Raw genomic sequence first — 22,074 nt, forward strand, 5'->3', positions numbered from 1 at the left:
CTCCTATTTACCTAGGATGGTGAGGACAACTTCTGCCTCCTGCCCACCCGCCCTGCACCTGCCTCTCCTGGATCTGTCCTGGGGGCCTGGCCCTCTCCCCTCCATTTCCTCCCCATCCCAAGGCCCTCCAGGGCTCTCCCCTGCCCACTATCTGATTACTCGTTCCCCAGGGCTGACCGAGGTGGTCAGGGGATGTGAGGCCCTGTGCTGTGCTTAGCTCGCAGCTCAGTGCACGGGAGGTGCCAGCTGAAGCTGGGTGTGCTGCCGCGGTGGACCTGAGCTGGGGGTGGAAGTCACGGTGGCTGAATTGCCTGTCACCAGCTCCCCCTTCCTCTTCTCTGTTCACTTTCTCCAGCCTATACAGGGCCCCCGGGGCTGCCTGGGGAAGTTGAGGCAGGCTGGGGAGGCTGCAGAGTGGAGGGGTATCTCTCAGGGCCCTCCCAGCTGCTGGGATGGGGCAGAGGGGGAGTGCCAGGCCTGGGGTGCTGGGCAAAGCTACCTGTCTGGTCCCATCCCAGGCTGTGCTCAATGTGTTCATCCCTGCTGTGCTCTCTCTCTCTCTCTCACACACACACACCCCACAACCCAGTTTTGTCCTCTTCCTCCTCTTGTTGGTCCCATGCCAGGGGCTGGGAGCTGTAACTGCCTGTCCCCAGGGGCAGGATCCCCTTGGATGGGGACACATCTAGAGTTCCCAGAAGCTGCTGGCCCCTTCCTGGCAGCCCCCAGGAGCAGATATTTCCTTGCCATCCTACAAAATTCCAGGGGAGGGACTTTTCCTGGGCCCTGCTCCCTACCCTCCTAGACCTCCCACCTCCTGGACAGGAAGAGCCTTAGGCTCCCAGGTGGCCACTTCCATGTCCTTTCCCCCTCCCCCTCATGCTGGGGCCAGCCTAAGCCAGCCTGTTTGGCCCCGAGTTTGCAGGCCTAGGCTTGGCCTGCTTGTGTGGGGGAGCCAGACACACAGCTGGAACTTGGGAAACCTCTCTCCTCCAAGAGGCAGGGCCAGGACAAAGTCAAGTGGGACAGAGAAGGCTGGGGTCTGGAGCCCCCAGGCACTGCTTGAGGCCCACCTGCTCCGTTTCCCTCCTGTTACCTTTGGCAGCTGCAGGTGAAGTGGAGACACCTGGCAGAGAGGAGCAGGGATCCAGCCAACCCGGCAAGAGGTTGGGAAAGAGCTGGCCTCTGCTACAACTGCATTCACCCTGGCAGGGGGCTTCGGGCAGAAGGGAGACCCCCACCCGGCCTTCTCTGCCAGTGCCCGGGGACATCAGCTGCACAAGCAACGTCCTGTCCCTACCCTCCACTTTGGCCCTGGACGTCCACTTGTGCTTTCACGGTCCATGTGTGCACACACGCATGCATCCCAGGCAGGTCCTTCCCGCCTGGCCCCTCCCCTGGCCTGGTGCCCTTCCCCAGGCTGTGGGAGGCAGAGTGGGCAGTTTGGTTGCCCGGGGCCTTCCTGCTCCTCTCCTGCCTGGTGATAATCTTTTCTCAGTGATTGTGGGGGTTGTTCAAGGCCTTGGCTTCAGACTGGGGAGAGCAGGGGAGGAGCCGGAAGCTGGCCGCCTGGGACAGCTGTAGGGAGGTTCTGGGCCAGTGTGTGTTTTGGGAACCTGGACCTGCTTGCGCCCTCCTGGCTTGTTCTTCGAGGACTGAATCGGTAAGGTGCTCTGAGAGCTGAAGGGGACCGGGCCCTCTAGGGAGAGGATGTGGGTTTGCTTGTGGGGTGGCACCCAGGGGACAAGCTGCATTTTTTTTTTCAATTGAATAGAGAGGACAGCAGCCCTAGCCCCAAGGCTGCTCTGGCCTGGGCAGGGGGGCTGGCAGCCGGTCTCTGTATTCGGAAGAGTCAGACCCCACCTTGACCCAAACTCACATTTTGGCACCTCTGAACTATCCAGGTGATGGATTGGGAAGCTTCTTCATTTCTTTCCTTCCAGCCGAGCTAGGGAAAGCAGTGTGCAGTGTCCCCAGGTGAGGTGGGATGGGAGAGGGAGGGAATGGGGCCTGAGCTCCGTGGCATCCCCTCGGCCCCACCTCTTTCATCGGAGCACGTGTGTGTGTGTGTGTGACACACACATGCACGCACACACATGCACATGCAGCCTGGGAAATCTGATGAGTCTGCAAAACTGAGTTTCCAGGCCCCCATCCAGGGGCCGGGAGGCGGCTCTGAGGTTTGGGGTTGGGTGCAGGGGTGGAGGGCCAGCCAGTCCCTGGCTCTCTGGCTGAGTTGATCTCCCAGCTAGCCGAGGCAGAATCCCTGATCTGTCTGCTTTCTGCCCGTGGCCCCTCCGCACTCCCTGAGCGGGCCCTGGGACCTGGGCTCCCTTGCCAGGCTGGGGCTGCGAGTTCTGCTCTCCTCCCTCCCAACCTGGGTGAGCAGCCCAAGGTGAGTAGCCAGCTCTGTGCTGGGGTGGGCCAGGCCTCAGATTCAATGTCTTCTAGCCTAGATCTCAGGCCGGCTCAGCTGGAGGCAGAACTCAGGGGGCAGGGAACCAGGGTGGGAGGTGGCTGTGGAGAAGTAAGCACAGCTGCCGGGAACATAAGTGGCTTCCTGGAGGAGCCCCCTCCTCCCCCGGCTGAGAGGACCCAGTCTGTTGGAGTTGGGGTGGGGAGGTACCTGGCCATCTCTGCTCTGTGGAGGCAGAAGTCCAAGTTCTGCCTTTACCCAGGGGGGCCCTCCACTGGGCTATTTCCCAGGAGCACAACCAAGGGTCGCCAGAACGCCCCCTACCCCTTGCTGCTGCAAACAAACTCCCTATTTGTTTCGGTGAACTTGTAGTGGATGCCACACCCCTGTCCAGGGGCAGGCCTGGGGGAGTCAGCCGCCTCTGCAGAGTGTGTTCCCTGGCAAGGCTGTCTCTCCTCTGCATTTTCCTCCCTGGAGAGCCAGTTGCTGGGAGTGGGGAGGGGCTGGGGGCTGGGAGGTGGCCAGTCTGGCCCTCCTGTCTGCCAGCCCAGAGTTCCAACCCCTTCTACCTTCTGGGCCTGGAGCCAGTCTCCCCTCCTCCTGCCCCCAGAAGCACTGCCAAGGCTGGGAGAGGTGGTGGCCATCTCCTGCTCTCGGCTGCCTGCTGTCTGCTTGGAGCTGCCCTGACCACCCACCAGCCAGCGGGGTGAGGGGAGGGTGGGGGCCAGCTGCCCTCCTCTGGCTCCCGGGCTTTCTGGCTAAGGTAATATGGGCATTGGAGGGTGGGGGAAGGGGTGGCCTTGAGGGGGGTTGGTCCTGCTGCCCACCTCTGCCCAGGGCCCCACAGCTGGTCTCCATGGGGTGAGGAGGGCATATGTTTCCTTCTCCCTTGGGCCAGCCTGCTGGAGGACAAGAACAGCTGGTTCCAGCAGCTGCAGGGCTACCCCTCCACACTTTGATAGATGCTCCCTAAATGTGTGGTGGGTGGAGGGGCAACATGGAGGGGCCTCCTCTCTGATGCCATCCTGGGCCCCTGAGGCCTCTACCCATCTCCTCTTCTCTCCTTGTCCCCCCAAAGGAAAATGCATGCCATCCCCCACCAGAGGGGAATCCAGAAGGTAGGCATGTCAGGGGGAGGGGTTCGGGCCATCTGTGGGTGTGCAGTGGGGGAGGACAGCTCTGGCTCTCTTTGGCCTCTTGCCTCCTCTCGGGGCAGGCAAGGTCCTGGGGGAGTGCCCAAGTGTGGCCCCTTTCTCCAGGCTCACCCCCAGACATGAATGTCAGCAGCCAAGAGATGCCCCGGCCTCCTGGTGAGCTGGACAGCCCTGGAGCCTGGTGGGCCGATCCACGTCCTCCGCCTCACGTGTCTGAGCTGCCTGGGCTCCAGCGAAGGCAAGCAGGTGGAGGTGCTCACCAATGCATCTAGCTTCAAGTTCCAGGACCTGGTGCCTGGGGGTCGCTACCAACTAGACGTGACGGCGCTGCACCCCTGTGGGCACAATGTCACTGTAACCCTCACTACCCGCACCGGTATGGGGGCCTGCCGGTAGAGGGAGATGGCATTTCCAGGGTTTCTCTCCCAGGACAGTGTCCTGGGTACTAACCTTGGTGTTTCTCTCCCTGCTGCAGCCCCGTTGTCTGTCCAGCTTGGGGAGCCCCTTCCATCTGCAGGCCTCCTGGACAAGCCCCCGGTGAGCAGGATGGTCACACCTTCTCCTCTATCACCTGGAGTCCCATACCTTAACCCACAATGTCTCCATGGCCCCTGATGCCCTGTCCTACAGCTTTGGTGACCTCCTCCCGGGTAGCGAGTACCTTTTGGAGGTGACCACCTGGGCTGGCACCCTCCAAGCAAAAACCAGCATCCACGAGTGGACAGGTGAATTAGGGGTGTGTGCCACTTGCCTCTTGGGCCCGGGGCCAACATCCTGCTCCTGGGTGCCTGAGTTCGCTCTCTGCATCTTCCGCAGTCCCCGTGCCTCCAGATCACCTAGAGCTTCATGCCCTGGGCTTGGGTGCCCTGCAGGCTTCCTGGAATGACTCCCAGGGTGCCGCCCAGCTGCACCTGCTGCTCACAGACCTGCTGGCTGGTATCAACATGACTGCTGTGGTTCGACGGGGCATCTCCAGTCACACCTTCCTCCACCTCTCTCCAGGCACCTGCTATGAGCTGATGCTTGGTGCTGTTGCTGGGCTCCACCGGGTGGTAGGACCCAATGTCACTGAGTGGACCTGTGAGTGCCTGTGGGCAGAGGGGATGCCTCCCCCAGACTCTACCCACTGGCCCAGGGGCCTAGAGATGCCTGGGGTGGGGAAGGCATGCTGGAGGAGGTACCTTGTGGTGGCTACCAGTTAGGTGCACCTTGTCTGTGTGCTCAGCTTGGTTTCCTTTCTGTGTTTGATTTATTGCCTCCTTCAGGCAGCTCTGGGTCAGCTAAGTTGTTGCCACTTTATGGTGGACAGAGCTGAGGTGCCAAATCAGAAGGCACCCAGGGCCACATGGCTCACGAGTGGCTGGATACCGGCCGATCGCAGGCAGATTTGTCCACACTGTCACTTAGGTAGCTCTGCTGTGCTGTGTTTAAGGACGGGAATCAGGTTGCCTGCTGAGCCTGGATGAGTTGGTCACGGTTGTTCCTGATCCAACGGCAGCAGACAGTGCTTGTGTGTGACCTGCACGTGGCTGAAGGTGTCGGGGGACATGCAGGCAAGATGCTCACTGCCCAGAGAAAAGCAGGTGCAGCAAGAGCAGGGTTTTTCTCACACTCCCTATGGAGCTTCCTGTGAGAATTTACTGCTTTCCCACACAGATCCCTCTGCTCCCCTGGACCTGATGCTGACCCCAGAGCCACCCAAGCTCCGAGCGAGCTGGAAAGCGGGGCCGGGTGCGCATGATGGCTTCCTGCTGCAATTGAGTGGGCCGGTGGAAAAGACCATTGCTCTGGGCCCCGATACCCTCAGTGCTTCATTCCGAGGGCCCTTGCCCAGTGGCCACTATGCCCTGGAGCTGAAGGCTCTTGCTGGGCCGCATGATGCCTGGGTCCAGGCCAGCGCCTGGTTGGATGGTGAGTCCAGACTAGGGGGTGTGGGAGACAGGATGGGTACTACCCAAGGACAGATAGGTCCTTACTCTCCACGGTCTGCCTCTTTTCCAGGGCCCACTGCCCAGCCCAGGCAGAGTCATGGGGCCACCCTGCAACTGCACAGGTTGGAGGCTACCTGGCAGCCTGGTAGACGAGCACTGCTCTATGCAGAAGGTGATACAGGCCTCCTTGGAAACATCTCTGTGTCATCTGGTGCCACTTTTGTTACCTTCTGTGGGCTGGTACCTGGTGCCCGCTACCGTGTGACCATCACTTCCCCCCTGGGTGTTGTCATTCAGAGCCTCACAGGCCACATAGGTAAGGGCCAGCTGCAGGCTGTCCCTGGTGTTGGGGACTGGAAGGCCCTGCGTTGGTGCAGGTGGCACCCTTGCTAAATTCTTTCCATCTCTTCAGCTCCCCTGGCACCATTGTCCCTGGAAGCCACCAGCAAGGGCAGTCCCTCCAACCTGATGGTTGGCTGGGTCCCCACACCAGGGCAACGGGAAGGCTACAGCGTCAGCTGGCACCAGGATGGCAACCAGGGCCTCCTAGGTGGTCTGGTCCACTTGGGCCCAGACAACTCCAGCCTTACTCTGCGGGGTCTGTTGCCCGGATCCTGCTACATCCTGTCTGTCTGGGCCTCGACCGGGAATCTTAGCTCAGCTGTCCAGAGCACGCGTAGCTGCAACGTGAGTTCCTGGTGGCAGCCTCCGGGAGGGGTTGGGGGTGAGGATGTGGTGGCAACTGGCTCCCACTGTCCATGCTTGGGCATGTCCTGGTCTGGCATGAAGGAGCCTTGCATGAATCTGCGTGCAAGCGTTGCCCGCTGCTGCCTAACCACTTGGCTGTGCAGCCGCCCTGCCCCTGTCTGCCTCCCTCCCCACCTCCTTGTTTCCTACTGCCCACCAGTTATCAATGGCTGCCCAGTTTTCTAGGTAGATAGCTAGATACCGAATAGACAGATTTTATAATTTTTTTGTTTAAAAGGCAGAGTGACAGAATGGGAGACTTTTTTAAATTGGAAAGGCAGACTTATAGAGAGTAAGATCTTCAGTCTGCTGGTTCACTCCCTAAGTGGCTGTAATAGCCAGAGCTGAGCCAGTCTGAAGCCAGGAGCCAGGAGCTTCCTCCAGGTCTCCCACATGGGTGCAGGGTCCCAAGACTTTGGGCCATCCTTGACTGCTTTCCCAGGCCACAAGTAGGAAGCTGGATGGGAAATGAAGCAGCTGGGACATGAACCAGTACCCATAAGGGATGCTGGCACACACAAGGCAAGGATTTAGCCAATGAAGCATTGCGTCAGGCCCTGGAAATGTCTTCTATCCACTGGTTCACTCTCCCAGTGGCCATAACAGCTAGGGTTGAGGAGCTCCATCTGAGTCCCCCACACAAGTGGAGGGGCTCAAGTCCTTGAGCCATCTCCTGGTACGTTAGCAAGGAGCTGGATCAGAAGTGGAGAAGCTGGGACCCACACTGCACTCCAGAGTGGGCTGGCGGGTCACAGGAGGTGACTTATGACACTGTACCAACACCAGCCCTGAACGGATGATTTAGATTCATACATTATACAAAGTTCACACACACATACATACATAAAGTAAATAGCTTTATGCATTGCACTGTAGTAGAAGTAAAAGCATTAATAGGAATAAGCAACATGTCATGTGAGCAGCTGGGCAAGGGGAGGCATCCGGGAATGGGGCTAGAGCAGGGAGGGGCACCCAGAATGTCCCTGAGGCTGCAGCTGAGGGAGCATCCTGGATAGGGGCCAGGCCCTGTGTGTTGGGCAGAGAGGCCTTGGCCTCACCACCCACCCTGTTAAGCCCCTACCCCGTTCTTTGCCAGTGGCTCAGCCTTCCCGGGCAGCCATCAACCACACGTGGTACGACCACTACTATGGAGGATGTGACTCCTACCTGGCCCTCCTACTTCCTAACCCCTTCTACTCGGGGCCCTGGGCGAGCCCCAAATCCTGGACTGTGCCCGTGGGGACAGAAGACTGTGGCCACACCCAGGACATCTGCAATGGGCCACTCAAGCCGGGAGTCCAGTACAGGTGAGGCTTAGGCTGAGGGAACCCTCCCAAGTTTCCTTTATGGGTTTTTGACTTGTTCTGTCCACAAAGAACTGTAGTGATTCACAGAGAGCAGGTGCTGGCCCATCAGAGTCCATGGTTACTTTAGCTGGGCTTCCTGGCAGGCAGGACAAAAAAGGGACGCTCATCTGTTGCATGGGTCTTTTTTTTTCTTTTCATAAAGGAACAAAGGTGGATTTTGTTTCTGCTTACCAGGGCAGGTTCAAGAATGCTCAGCCTAGAGCTGTTTCTTGCTTCCTGGAAAGGTGGAAGGGAAACTGGAGGGGCGGGTGCCCTGGGGACACTCCAAAAGCGCATGAGAAGTGGAACAGGCAGATTTTTATCTTGGTGCAAAAACTTGCAATCCATGCATCATTTAAAAAAAAAGTTTAAATTTTTATTAGTTTTTATTGGAAAAGCAGGTAATCAGAGAGGAGGAGAGACAGAAAGGAAGATCTTCTGTGTGTTGACTCACTCTCCAAGCAGCTGCAATGGCTGGAGCTGTGCCAATCTGAAATCAGGAGCCTAGAGCCTTTTCTGGGTCTCCCACATGGATGCAGGGTCCCAAGGCTTTGGGCCATCCTCAACTGCTTTCCCAGGCCACAGACAGGGAGCTGGATGGGAAGGAGGGCCACCGGGACATGAACTGGTGCCCATATAGAATCCCAGAGTGTGCAAGGGAAGGACTTTAGCAGCTAGGCTACTGCGCTGGGCTCTCATTAAAAATTTTTAAAATTATTATTGTTTTCCATGATACAGTTTTGTAGACATGAGGATTTCGCCCTCCCTTTCTTCCCTTCCAATTTTCACCCATTTTATTATAGGACTACAGTCCTCTAGTAACAGTCACGACTGTAACATTATGCTACATAAGTGTGTCATGGCATTGAGGCACACAGGCAGAAAATGTAGTACCATATTGTGAAGGTGTATTGAATTGTCTATTGGGAGTTCTCCTTTTACTCAGGAGTAGATCCATGCTGCACTGTATCTCCACTTCCCGCCACGCTAGTCTCCATTACATAGTTCATGTACGAGAATATACATATGTACTTGTTTTGCATTTTGCATGCAGGTTGCCTTATATCAGAGTGAACATCTGGTATTTGTCCTTTTGGGATGGGCTTATTTCACTGAGCATAAGGGTCTCTCATTGGGACCATTTTGTTGCAAATGGTAGAATTTCATTCTTTTTAATGGCTGTGTACTATTCCACAGAGCAGATGTACCATAGTTTTTGTTTTGTTTTTTAATCCATCTACTATGTAGCATCTACTATATATAATTTTTTTCACAAAATTTGGGGAGGTCCTTATATGCATGGATCTTAGGGGCTCCTAGCACCAAAACAAGCTTATCTTTTGGTTCTACTTTCCATGAAATGCTCTGACCTTTGAACAGGTGAGGGAGGGGTCTCCTGGGAGGTGATCTGCCTCGGGAGTCAGCCCCTCGTGGACAGTCCCGCCTGTGTGGAGGCCAGCCCCTCGTGGACAGTCCCGCCTGTGTGGAGGCCAGCCCCTCGTGGACAGTCCCGCCTGTGTGGGAGCCAGCCCCTCGTGGACAGTCCCTCCTGTGTCTCTGGCCCAGGTTCAGCGTCATGGCCTTCACCAGGTCCAACACCCCAGAGACCATGATCTCCTTTTCAGCCTTCTCAGGTAGGACACTGGAGCAGGACAGGGGGAGGCCCCCTCTTCTGGAGTTACCCCCCGAGACAGCAGCAGAAAGGGGTGGGATCAGGCCCTGCCCAGCAGAGCCAAGGGCCCCAGGCCCTGGGACAGAGGAGCGCTTAGCCCCACACTGGGCTTGTGTGGGGGTAGGAGTGGCACAAAGGAGGCTTGCTGCTGGCCACCTCCTTCCTGCACTGCCCCTGCACGCCCAGCTGCCACCGGCTCTGGAGGGCCCAGGTCAGCATTTGTCCAAAGAGCAAGGAGGACAAACCACCAACATGACCTCAGAGGGCCAAGGGGCAGACAGGCGAAAGAGGCAGAACGAACCAGGCAGCATTAATACTGGGAACATTTAATTAATTTATTTGTAAAAATGTGTTTATTTGAAACACAGAGTGACAGAGAAAGAGGGAGATAGAGGTTGGGAGAGAGAGAGAGGGATTGACAGAGAGAGGGATCCTCTGTCTGCTGCTTCACTGTCCCAGCCATGGCTGGGCCAGGGTGAAGCCAAGAACCCCACGTGGTCTCTCACGTGGGTGCAGGGGCCCCGGTATTTGAGTCCTCCTCTGCTGCTCTCCATGAGCAGGAAGCTGGATCAGAAGCGCCAATGAGGGCTGAGGTCCATGGAGCCCCATCGCCCACTCCAGGGACAGTTTATTTATAGTACATTGTCCAAAAGATTTACCTTCTGCACATGTGTTTAGTTACAAGCTGAGAGATTTGACGTTCTTTCCTCTGTAACCCTTGGACATCTGGCATGCATTGCATACTGGCGTAACCCTGCAGTGGGAGGAGCCACACCTGCAGAACTCAGCAGCTTTGTGCATCTAGGGACCATCCCAGGGACGGTGCAGCTCCAGGGGCCTCTGGGGTGTGGCTGGTGGCTGGGAGTTGGGAGGACTCTCTGCCCCAGTCAGCCTCCTCTCACCAAGATTTGCTTGTGGGACTAGGGGGCTCGAGGTGCCTTCCCTGTGTCCTCCTTACCCCCACCCTGAGGGTGCTGGGTCCAGAAGGCTGATTTGCCCCTCCCCCCACCTTGCCCACTCCAGAGCCCTGGGTCAGTGTGTCCTCTACCTCCCTGTCCCTGCCGGTGGCGCTGGGCACAGCGGGCTGCTGCCTTCTCACTGTGTGTGCCGTGCTGGGTCTCCTGTGCTGGAGGAGGAGGAAGGGGCAGAGGTGAGCCAAGCCAAGGCAGGCATGGGTGAGGCGGAGCTTCCTTCTGGGGTCCTTTCCCACTCCTGGAGGGGCTGCCTGCTACCTGCTCCTCCACCCTCTGCAGGGCGGACAAGTGTGGATTTGCTCAGGAGTTGATGCCTCACAGCACACGGTGAGTGCATGTCCCTGGATCACCCCATACGTGGCGGGAGGTGAGGGCCGGCTTTGCACAGGCTTCCTGGGATGGGGGCTGCTCCCTGGGGGGCCCCAATTTTTCTTCCTCAGCCACCAGCAGCACCACCACCACACCTTCTGGAAGATCTTTTGTCCAACCCCTGCAGCTCTCTCCCTGCCCTCAGTCCACGGAGCCTTCTTCCTCCTCCTTCACCTGCAGGTTCAGCGTAGAGCCACGACATGAACCGGAACAAGACTGTGGCCTCACCCACCATGCCATGAAGCCACCTCTTGGTCCAGGGAGGTCCATCCGCATTCTAGCCCAGACTTCAGTTGAAGGGGTGACTGCAACCCGCAGGGGTGGGATCAGTCAGCTTACCTTAACATCAGCTGATTTCCCTGTTCATGTCCCCCACAAAGACACCTGCATGGAAACATCCAGAATCATGGTTGACTCCTGGGCAGCACGGCCCTGCCAAGCCGACACAAAGCTAGCCTGCACACTCACCTGCTCCGGGCCTCCGCCGTTGCCTGTTGCTGCCTGGCTTACCCCAGGGGCGAAAGCAGACCTGACCGTGCAGAGATTCCCAGGGCCACTTGAAGGGCCCGAGACTGGAGTGTGAAGCCCTGCCTCTCATGTTCCCGTCCGTCTTGGCTCCCCTTCTCCATCTGTCCACAGGGCTGGGTCGTGGCCAAGCTGGGCGTCGGTGGAGCTGGCTGGGAACACACAGCTCCCACAGTCACTGTCGGACTGTGCAGCCAGATGGAGCGCCCCACCGGTGGCAGGGCAGGGCCGGATCCTGCACGCCTGCCCCCTGGAGAGCCCATTGCTGCCCTCTCCCACCAGGCGAACCCACCGGCCCATCCTCATCCACAGCTTCCGACAGACCTATGAGGCCAAGAGTGCTCATGCTCACCACGCATTCTTCCAGGAGTTTGAGGTACGGCCAGGGCTCTGTGGGCACCCAGGCTGGTTTGAAGCTGCACAAGGGTCTAGGGAGAGTGCCCAGCTATGTGCTTGCCATCCCTGACCCTCAGCACCCGGTGCCCGTCTTGCCTTGCCAGGAACCGAAGGAGGTGGGCAAGGAGCAGCCCCGAGTGGAGGCCGAGCACCCTGCTAACACCACCAAGAACTGCTACCCACATGTGTTGCCCTGTGAGTGTTGGAAACGGGAGGGTACTGGGCAGGAGTGGCACTGAACGCCCCTCTCTTGCCCTGCAGATGACCATTCCCGGGTTAGGCTGAGCCAGCTGCAGGGACAGCCCCACTCTGATTACATCAACGCCAACTTCATTCTGGTGAGGGCCGCCTGCCCACCTGCCCACTTCCCAGAGTGGGCTGTTTGCAGCCATCGTCCATGAGCACTGGCAGCCTGTTTTTCTTGAGATCAAGGCTAGCAGGCATGGGTGATGGTCTGCCCCAGGCCAGCTGTGTGCTGGGTCACGGGAGGCAGGCAGAGTTAGCCGAGTTCCTACCCTGCAAGGACACCCAGGGTGGTGGTGTGTGTGAGAGAGTGTGTGAGTGCATAAGGGTGTAGAACTGTATGATTGTGTGCACGAATGTGTGTGATTGTGTGTATGAGGGTGAGTATTGGCATGTGTATGGATGAGAGTGTGAAGAGCATGGGTGTATGTGTGTGAGTGTGCGTGTGTATATTGTATGTGAGTGTGGACGAACACGTGTGTGTGAGTGAGCGTGGATGAGTGTGTGAAGAGCTCAGTGAAGAGGAGCAGGCACAGCCTACAGGGCCAGCCAAAGGGGTCTTTTCTCCACCAAGGAGTCAGGGTAGCCATCCTGGGGGAGGAGGCAGGCATCTGAGCTGTGAGGATGGCATGGGGCCTGGATAAGCAATGGCAGAGAAAAGGCCCTCCAGGAAACAGCCAGGCGCCAAGATCCTGGCGGCAGCGTGTGCTGCTTGAGGAGGGGAGTTGAGGGTGGGAGGTGAGATGGGACTGGGCAGTGGAGGCCAAATGCAGGGCAGCTGTTAGCTGAGGCTGTGGATGCTGGCTGGGGAGTGACGGGGAGGCACAGCAGGTGTTTGAGCATGGGAAGCTGGGACTTGGTTTCAGGAAGGTCCTCTGGGGCTGGGCAGTCTGGTTTTGGCATGTTGAGTTCTTGTTGTGGTCAGGCAGGTCTTCCTGATCCCTCTGAGGGGGAGCAAGGATGATGGTCTCTGAAGCCACCCCCAATCTTCCGTTGGGTTCCTTGGTGCGCGCATGTGTTCCTGTGTTTGCACACGTGTGGCATGGCCATGGTGAAAGTCATGCCTGGGATAGCTGCTGTGCTCTTGAAGTTTTTGCCCTCCCCTCTCAACCCTCCAGGGTTACACCCATCCCCAGGAGTTCATTGCCACTCAGGGGCCTCTCAAGAGAACACTGGAGGACTTCTGGCGGCTGGTGTGGGAGCAGCAGGTGCACATCATTGTCATGCTGACCGTGGGCATGGAGAATGGCAGGGTGAGCCCATGCAGCATTTCTAATGACCGCCAGGTGTCGCTGCGCCCGCACAGGAGGGCCCCCTTGGCATCTTCCATTGGGGTTAGCCGTGGCAGGGGTGGGGAGGCTCTAGGGTCACCCAGGATGAGGGAGGCAGGGGAGGGGACTGGGTGAGCAAGCCCCCAAGTTGGCTCAGTTTCCACTGGCCCCTTGCTCTTGGCAGAGGAGGGGCAGACACTTGACTTTTCCCATTGAGCCTGCTGGGCCCTGGGTAATAGGTTGCTGGTTTTGACCACTTGCTGAAACGTAGTGTTAAGGAGAGGAGCCTAACTCCAAGTCTCCAGGGTCACATGGGGCTGCTGGTGCTGGAGCCCAGCAAGGGAAGACAGGCCCCTGGAGGAGATGGCCTTGGAGCTGGGTTTTGCAGACAGCAGAGGGGGCAGTGGGAGTGGGGGTGGGGTCTGGCCTGGCAGCTAAGCTGTTCACATCCCACCTTGGAGCTCCCGAGTTTTGATGTCCAGCCATGGCTCCTGGGCCTGACATCCTCCTGTTGCACACCTTGGGAGGTGGCAGGTGAGGGTGCAAGGGGCTGCTTTTCTGTCACTCCCTGGGAGACCCGGCTCGAGCTCCCAGATGGCGGCCTCAGCCTGGCCTGGTCTCAGCCGCTGGGAAGATTTAGGGGCAGATGGGAGTTCATGGTCTGTCTCTCAACTAAGTAGATAAAAATAAGTAAGGAAGGAGGCAGTGGGCGGTTGAGACTGGGAAAAGCAGACAGTGGCTGGGCTGAGGCTGGCCCCTCTCTGCCCCTCCTCCCTAGGTGTTGTGTGAACACTACTGGCTGGCGGACTCTACTCCCATCACCCATGGTCACCTCACCATCCATCCGCTGGCTGAAGAGCCTAAGGACGAATGGACCCGGCGGGACTTACAGCTGCAGCATGTGTGTGCCAGGGGCAGGTGGGGTGGGTGTGGTGAGAGCCGGGCTTCAGAGAGCCTGCCCCCCATGGGGGCTGGGAAGGAAATGCCCACAACCCTTCACTTTTGGGGCCACAAGGGCTTGGCCACCAGCCAGGCAGGTGGTGGTTGGGGGAGGGGAATGCAGGCACAGGGAAAGTTAGAGGCTTGTCCAGGGAGGTCAAGGTCAAACTGATCAGTGATGGTTCCTGTGCTTCGTTCAGGGCTCTCCGTGACCTCATGCAACACAAAAGCAAGGCCCAGCCTCACCCTCTCTGCCTGTATACCCTCTGTAAGGGGCGAGGGATTGCCCAGGAGGCTAGAGAAGAAAGAAAGGGCTTGGGAAGCAACTAGATGGAAGGGACAGGGGGTGGAGGGACATAGCTGGCAATAGCCACTCTTGGGAGAGACCTCCTCTGCTGGAAGAGAAAGTCTTGGCGGGGCTGGGAAGACAAGAAGCCCATTCCGCGGCGGCTCACAGGGTGCCCAGCACAAGCAGCGGAAGGTGAAGCAGCTCCAGTTCATGACCTGGCCTGACCACGGCGTACCGGAGGCGCCTGGTGCCCTGCTCACCTTCGTGGAGCTTGTCCGGGAGCAGGCACGGGCCACCCAGGGTGCCGGGCCCATCCTGGTGCACTGCAGGTGAGGGGACAGGAGTGTGGGGTGCTGGGTGCATGGCCAGTGCGCTCCCCAGCTCAGTGGGCTCCCTGGGGTGTGCCAGCAGTGCAGGCGTCGGCCGGACGGGCACCTTTGTGGCACTGTCAAGGCTGCTGCAGCAGCTGGAGGAGGAGCCAGTGGTGGACGTGTTCAATGCTGTGTACGCACTGCGGCTGCATCGGCCCCTCATGATCCAGACTCCGGTGGGCATCTCGGCAGGCGGGCTGGGCTGGACCCTGATCATGTGGGACTCACGGGAATCTTGGGGTCCCCTGTCTCCACCCCATACCCTGGGGACTGCACTGGGTAGTACTGGACATTGTCATCCAGTAGAGTGACACCTCCTTCCCACTTCCTACCCCTGCCAGAGCCAGTACATCTTCCTGCATAGCTGTCTCTTGTGGAAAATTCTGGAAGGATCCTGTGACATCTCTGAGTATGCCACAGGGCCTAGGACCCGGGTGGGGGGTGGGGGGAATGAGAAAGACTCATGCTCTGCGTTCCTCCCGCCACAGGCTGCTGGCTCTGGCTGAGTGGGGCACAGCAGCAGCGATGGCCACCCCCAGTGCCTTTCTGCTCTCCCCTAGGTCTGGACCCATACCAGTGACTAACTTCACACAGGTGTGTGCCAAGAAAGCAGCCAACGCCAATGCCGACTTCTTGAGGGAGTACAAAGTAGAGGGTCGGCCAAGGCTGGGTGGGTGGGTGGGTGGGTGGGGTGGCAGAGGGTTCTTTCCTGTGCCCAGCAGGTGCAGGGTGAGCTCTCCACAGTCTCACAGCACCCATCTTCCCAGCTCCTGCTGCAGGCCATCAAGGACGAGCCTGGTTCCTTGGCGCCCCCTCCTGGCTGTGAGAAGGATGGCACTGGCTCCTGTGAGTTTCCCCTGGGAGCCTGAGCAGGCTGAGCACCCACCCTGGCCTGGGGCAAGCAGGGGGCACCTGACGCCTCACCACCTGTCTGCCCCCAGATGATGGTTCTACTCCGGTGGAGGACAGCCCTGACGACAATGTGCCTGAAGCCTGGTTCTTCCCGGTGAGGTGGTGCTGGGCGTGTGTCCTGTTTCTTGTCCTCTGACCATTTGGGTCTCCGTGGCCGGGTCTGGCAGGGGTCCTAGAATTCGCAGGGGGGACGAGGGATGAGGGGACATCTCAGCCTACCCCTGCCCAGGGGAGCTCACGCATAAGCTGTGCTCTGCAGGGTGGACCTTCTGGCCGTGACCACGTGGTGCTGATGGGCCCTGCGGGGCCAGAGGAGATTTGGGAGCTGGTTTGGGAGCACAAGGCCTGTGTATTGGTCTCCCTGTGCCAAACTGACCCCCAGGAGGAGGTGAGGGGGGCAGGGGCCTGAGGATGGGGTGGTGACAGGGCCGGGGGTGACCTCTGGCAGCCACCAGAGCCGCTCCACGTCCTTCCCAGCCACAGGGGCTGTGGCCATCAGAGACACAGCCTGTCATCACGGACATGGTGACAGTGCACTGGGTGGCGGGGAGCGGCGTGGCAGGCTGGCCCTGCACCCTCTTCTACAAGGTCACCCATGTAGGTGTTGGGGGCCACGGGGCTGCGTGGGGGATGAATGGGTCCTGTACTGGCAGCGGCATTGATGGTATGTGCCATATCCCAGGGGGAGAGCGGGAAGGAGCGGCAGGTACAGCAGCTGCAGTTTCTGAGCTGGGAGCCCAGGCAGGACCTGCCCTGAGCAGCCTGTTGCTCTTCCTGGCTGCTGTGGGCCAGTGCTGCTCCCAGCATGACAGCGAGAAGCCTGGCACCCTGCTCAGCTACTCCAGGTGCTTTGGGACCCTGTTTGGGCTGTGGGTTGTCTCCTCCATCCCTGCCCTGTCTTCAGAGGTATGTGGGCAGACCCAGGCTGGCTGGCTGACCACTCTCCAAGGGCCCTTCCAGGCTCATGGATTCAGGGCTGGTTTCCCTGGGTCCCTGGGTACCATCATGGTGCTCCCCACTGTCCAGGTGTCCTGTCCAACTCTAGGTCCTTTGCAGCTGAGGCACCACACAGCTGGGCACCTTCCTGGCGGTGGAGCAGCTGCTGCAGCAGGCAGTGGCTGAGTGCACGGTGGATGTCTTCAGCGTGGCTCTGCAGCAGTCCCAGGCCTGTGGCCTCATGACCCCAACACTGGTGAGAGATGGGGAGGCCTGTGGCTGTGGGGAGGGTGTGTGCCCCACTGCAGGCATCTGCCAGGGGGTGCTGTGGAGTCGGGCTGGTGGGGTGAAGCTGCTGGGCCTGTCTGTCCCCCAGGAGCAGTACATTGACCTCTACAGCTGTCTGGACAACGCACTGGTGCATGGGCTGCCTTGAGTGGGTGCTGCCAGGCTTGGGTGGTCAGTTCCAGCTGGGGACAGTCACGGATTTTGGTCCTGGAGCAGAGTTAGGGAATAAAGATGTGTGGGCAAACTGAGGCTGAGTGTGTATTTCATTTATCTGTCCACTACGAGACCCACACCAAGGCCTTGTGGCAAATGGGGAGCCAGGACGGGGCAGTGGGTGGGGGTTGGCACACAGCCTCCAAGCAGGTGCTACCCGCTCACACCCCTGACCATCAGTCTCCCTGGATGTCAGCCCTTACCTCCAGTGTCCACCTAAACTCAGCATCCCACGCACTGCTCCCACAGACAGTAGGATGTACCCTGCTCCCACCCCCTCTTCTGCCAGCCCTGGAATCCCCAGGGACTCCCTGCTGGGGCAGAAGGGTGGACCACCTAGAGACTCGTGGGCGGGGGCGCAGAGGGAGGCAGCCTTCAGGTGAAGTTCCTTGGTTTCCCCGTGCCTACACTCACCCTTCCTCCTCTTCTCCACGTCAGAGGGAGGTGGGTGAGAACTCACAGAGGGGAAGCGGAGACAGGCAGGAGGAGAGACCAGAGGGTAGGAGGCCTGGGACTGCCCATCATGTGAGTTCCTGGCCTAGGTTTCACCTGCAGCCCTGGTCAGCCCTGGAGGTCTGACAGTGGGGCGCTGGGGTGCTGGGAGGGGGCGGAGACAGCCTGTGCAAGTTGGAGCAGGAGCCTTGAGATGGAGTTAGAGCCCTCAGTGGCCAGGTGAGGGTCTTTTGGGGCCTGGCTGAACACGGAAACAGAGGCAGCCTTTCTGTCCAATCACGAGCCTCACTGGGTGCTGTGGAGGCTCTGGGGCTGCCCCCGGGGGGCGGGTTGAGTGTTGCTAGCCCCTTCACCCCGTGTCCACCAGGAGTTTAGGGGCCTGGCCTTCGTCACATGGGCCATCTGCTGTGGCCACCCTGGGCTCAGTGGGGTTTATCCCCAGCCCAGGCACCTTGCAGAGGGACCCTGGGGCTCTCGTGCAGCTGTGGAGGAGCGAGGCTGCAGGAAAGAAATCCAGTGAGAAAGCCGGGACTACACCTGCACCTGGTAACCCACGGGACCCCTCCCTGTTCAGGGGGTTCGCCCAGCCTCAGGGTGGCCAAGTTGCAGTTGCAGAACACAGCCTCCAGGTGGCGCTACCTCACTGACTGTCGGGCAAGCTGTGACAGCCGGCTGGACAGACAGGCTCGTTGGGTCCCCGGCATGACCAAGGGGATCCCCAGGACTTACACCTGTGTGAGCTGCGTGAACTGCTTGAGCATATGCAGGAGTGCATGGCGTGTGGGGGCCCACGCCAGCGACCCTGCCCGGAATAATCCCTCAGCGGGGGAAGAGGGTGCCCCCTCACTGCCTCACTGCCCTGCTCCAGCCCCAGCCTGCAGCGGGACCCGCGAGAGCCTGACCCCTCGCAGGTCAGCCCCTCAGTCCCTCTGCCCTCTCCCGGGAGGCAGGGTGAGCAGGGCCAGCCTGAGTGCCCCTTCTGGGGCTACCCCCTTTTCCTGTCCTTGGATCCGCCTCCTTCCGTGGGAAGTGAAGGTGGAGATTTGGGAGGTTTGGGGGACTCTGGGGTCTCGTGGCGCAGGGCGGCGGGGAGGGATGTTCTTGTGGGTCCCACGTGGCACCGTGGCTGTCCCAAAGGCAGCCTGTCCTGACCCCCAGCGGTCCCGGCCTGGGGAGTGTTCTTCCCATAAGTAAGTGCAGGTCCCCGGGCGGGCTGAGCGACTTGGGGCTTCTTTGCTCTCTTCCTTTCTTTCCCCCTTCCTCGAGGAAATTCCTGCCAGCTCGGAAGGAAGGAGGGAAGCGGAGCGAGCAGCGGCGCACAGACTTTCCTTAGCTCCTCCTCCGCTGGTCTCCCTCCCTTGCCAAGCCCATCCTGTGAAACCAAATCACGAAGATCACTCAACAATGCGTGCCCCTCGCTAAGGGCGCCGTCCCTGCGCTCCCGCCGCTGTCGCCCAGGCCGAGCCGAGCCCGCGGGGCCCGCCCCTCCGACGGCGCCGCCCGCCTGCCCTGGCTGCGGGCGGGCCCCCAGCGCTCGAGCGCCCGCCAGGTGCCCGCAGCCCGCCGCCGAGATGCCCAGCCCCGCCGAGCTCCGTGCGCTCTGGCTGTGCACCGCGCTGTGCGCCACGCTGTGCGCCTCGCAGTGCGCCGCCGGCACCCCTCAGCCCGGCCCGGGGTCCGCCGTCTGCCCGGCCCCCTGCCACTGTCAGGAGGACGGCATTATGCTGTCGGCCGACTGCTCCGAGCTCGGGTTGTGCGCTGTGCCGGTTGACCTCGACCCACTGACTGCTTATCTGTGAGTACCTGCGCCTGCCGCAGCCTGGCGCACCTGCCTGGGTGCGTCCCCCCTACTTCCCCACCAGGGAACGGGCATCCCAGAAGGGGGTCTCTCTTTTCCTAAGCTGAGACTACGGGACTGGGGGCCAGAGAGTCTGAGGCTGAAGGCGGAGACACTAGGGAGGCGGGCTTGCTCTCCCTGCCTGGGGGTTCCCTGTGGGAGCCAGCGCAGGCTGGGCACGGTGAGTTCCAGGCCAGAAGCAGGAGGGACTTCGTCGGCTGCCTCCTTTGCTGCCACCTCGATTAGGGAACGGTGCCCAGGACCGATCGACCTGGTCCCAGCGGCGTTGCAGGGAGCAGTAGGGAGAGGTGATGGGTGTGTCCTCCAGGAGCTGGGAACCCAGCCCTGTCCCATCCCTGGTCAGTGGCCACCAGTGCCAGTGCCCTTGGGGGGTGGTCTCCTGCGTCCCCAGGGACCTCCCGGAGGGAGGCAGTGTTGGAGAGGCTAATTTGCAGGTAGCAGTCAGGGCTGCAAAACAGAGAACATTCTGAGTCTGATTTGGAGTGAGACGCCCAGTGAATGGGACCCCAGTGGGGCTGCTTGTCCTGGGCACAGCTCAGAGGAACTGTCCCTAGGGTGGGGAAGGGGGGAGCTTCCTGGTGGGGACTCCCAGAAGCTCAGCACCTGGGCAGGATGGGAGGTGGCAGCACATTCCAGATCACCTACTCCTACCCCACCCCATGCCTGCTCCAGAGGAGCTGCTCCAGCCCCACCCTGTCCAGGTGCCCCTGCCTTTTGTCATAGGAGGCAGAGCAGGTGAGCAGGTCCAGGGATAGCTGCCCAGGGGACAGCTCACAGGGAAGAGGCAGCCAGAGGGTGTTGAACCAAATGGGACCAGAGCACTTGGCGGCGCTGGCAACTTCCCTGTCCCTGTCTCTGCTCCCAGGTGGCTGGTCCCCTTCCCCATTAAGCAGACAAAGGCTGTGGGCCAGGAGAAGGAAATGGAGGGAGGAGTGATGTGTGTCCCTTTAGGGCTGCCCACCCCCCTTACTCCCTTACCAGCAGAGGCAGGCATGGGAACCGGGGAGGGAGGCGTGGAGCTGGCACTGGCCCCGTCCCTGGCTGCTTGGGACCCTGGAGGTTCAAGGTGGCATCTTCTGTCCAGCCTTCCACAGGAGTGCAGAAGGGTCCCTGGCCTGGGATAAAGAGCCTTCCGCAGGGTCTAAGTTCAACGTTTTGCCCCAGCCCTGCGGTCTGATCCGCAATGCTCCTTCTTGGGGTACAGGGCTACTTTCAGGGTCCAAGTACCCAGCTAACTGCTGATTGAAGATTCTTTCCCATGGTCTCATCCAAGGTTCTTTCCTGCCCATACACCTCCTAGAGCTCTGAGGTCTGCACCTGGTTCAGTGTTAAAAGTGGGCTTCTCCCAGCTGGTCCAGAGTCTCCCCTGTCGGGTTGAGAAAGCCCCTTTCTCCAGGGCGTGAGGTGGGCTTCTGAGGGCAGAGGGGAAAGACGGTGCTGGAACCTTGGCCTCTTGGTCCTTATGCGTGCACAAAAAGAAGGCAGGGAGTCCCAGGAGGATGTAGAGAATTTGAAGCACCCCACATGGCACTTGACACCCAAGGGGGTGACACATGGGGGTGACCTCCCTCTCCTGGGGGTCTCAGTAGGACTTGGGGGGAGCCAGCAGGCCCCTCGCTCTAGAGGGAGACAGTCCAGAGGTGAGGGCAGGATTCAAGGGCGTGGTTTGCGGTGGGAGAAACAGAGGGGTATATCCTAGGGGCTGTGGAGAGGGTTCCATTTTCCTTACTCAATGCTCTGATGGTTCTGGGAGTCTAGCCATGGGGTGACCTGGAGGATGGGAGGAGGAAGTGCCTGCCCAGGGCCAGGAAACTGAGCAACAAGTCTGAAAGATGGGCAGGAAGCAGTAGGTCAGAGAGTTCTAGAAGATTGCTGGACAGAGCCACGGAGGCAGCCACAGGAGGCAGCAGGAGACACCTCTGGGGCCCCACACTTAGCTTTTCTAATCCCCACCCTGGTCAACACCCTTCTCTAGGCAGTCACCTGTGTCCAGCCCCGCATCTTAGCTCTAGGGGACACGAAGTCTTCCTATACAACTGGTACCTGTGGTTTTGAGGCCTCTTGGCAGCCCTGTTGGGTGAAGGCTGGCTGAGCCAGCCCCAGCTCTTCCCAAGCCTCCGTGTCTCCCTTTGTATAAAGTCTCCCCCAAATTCTTGCCTCCACAAGGCTCCTTGAGACCCACTAGGGGGGACCCCTCCCTGGGCAAGGCCTGCCTTGCTCTGGGGTGCGTCCAAGTGGAGATGGAGCCCCCAGGATCTGAGGTGAGCCCGTCAGGTGGTGACCCACAGGCTTCTGTCCAGCTGGAGGATGCAGGGACTCATACATAGCACATGGTTGGCCGGCTGGGTCTCTGGGGCTTCAGATGGGGGTGTGTGGTCAGCCCCTCTGAGCCCCTCATTTTGTCTCTGAAGCTGAGCAACCTGGGGAAGCAGGTGGATGGAGGAAGGCAGCTTGGTGGCAGCAGACTTGAGGGGCTCACCCTGGTGTGTACCCCAAGAACCCATTCCTACCTCCAGGGCGAAGCAGGGCCATCCCTCCCAGCAGCCTCTGTCCCAGACTGCTTGCCGCCTCCCTGGGATTTCGCTGCCTTTGGAACTGCCAGAGAGGACACGGGGCTAGCTGGAAAGTTCAGATTGTGTGTGTGTGTGTGTGTGTGTGTGTGTGAGAGAGAGAGAGAGAGAGAGAGAGAGAGAGGAGAGAGGAGAGACTAGAGCCTCCCCGGAATGGGAGGACAGTTTGCCGGAGACCCCAACCTGTGCCCTAGCAGGGCT

The 22,074-nt window shown here is 59.7% G+C and overlaps 2 protein-coding genes across 2 annotated transcripts in view; both read left to right on the plus strand.

Annotated features, from left to right (window-relative positions):
* Positions 1 to 3,143: 3,143 nt before the first annotated feature.
* On the plus strand, positions 3,144 to 17,027 carry LOC101534440 (receptor-type tyrosine-protein phosphatase V-like). Its single transcript, XM_058669693.1, is given in 29 exon segments — positions 3,144 to 3,179; positions 3,495 to 3,534; positions 3,676 to 3,946; positions 4,005 to 4,295; positions 4,387 to 4,650; positions 5,227 to 5,481; positions 5,572 to 5,817; positions 5,914 to 6,225; positions 7,345 to 7,555; positions 9,161 to 9,228; positions 10,290 to 10,416; positions 10,520 to 10,567; positions 11,417 to 11,510; positions 11,635 to 11,725; positions 11,792 to 11,868; positions 12,892 to 13,026; positions 13,823 to 13,945; positions 14,441 to 14,601; positions 14,684 to 14,819; positions 14,985 to 15,052; positions 15,204 to 15,291; positions 15,411 to 15,489; positions 15,585 to 15,649; positions 15,815 to 15,943; positions 16,033 to 16,152; positions 16,238 to 16,307; positions 16,310 to 16,400; positions 16,612 to 16,747; positions 16,868 to 17,027. Coding segments are annotated over 27 exon segments (3,798 nt in total). The 5' UTR covers positions 3,144 to 3,179; positions 3,495 to 3,534; positions 3,676 to 3,693; the 3' UTR covers positions 16,928 to 17,027.
* A 1,989-nt stretch (positions 17,028 to 19,016) lies between these two features.
* LGR6 (leucine rich repeat containing G protein-coupled receptor 6) overlaps positions 19,017 to 22,074 on the plus strand; it is a 102,523-nt gene continuing 99,465 nt past the window's right edge. Inside the window, exon 1 of the mRNA XM_058669716.1 lies at positions 19,017 to 19,240. Coding sequence (XP_058525699.1) covers positions 19,017 to 19,240 — 224 coding nt within the window. The remainder of the gene's footprint in view (positions 19,241 to 22,074) is intronic.

Source organism: Ochotona princeps, chromosome 10, assembly GCF_030435755.1.
Source record: "Ochotona princeps isolate mOchPri1 chromosome 10, mOchPri1.hap1, whole genome shotgun sequence".
NCBI lineage: Eukaryota > Metazoa > Chordata > Mammalia > Lagomorpha > Ochotonidae > Ochotona > Ochotona princeps.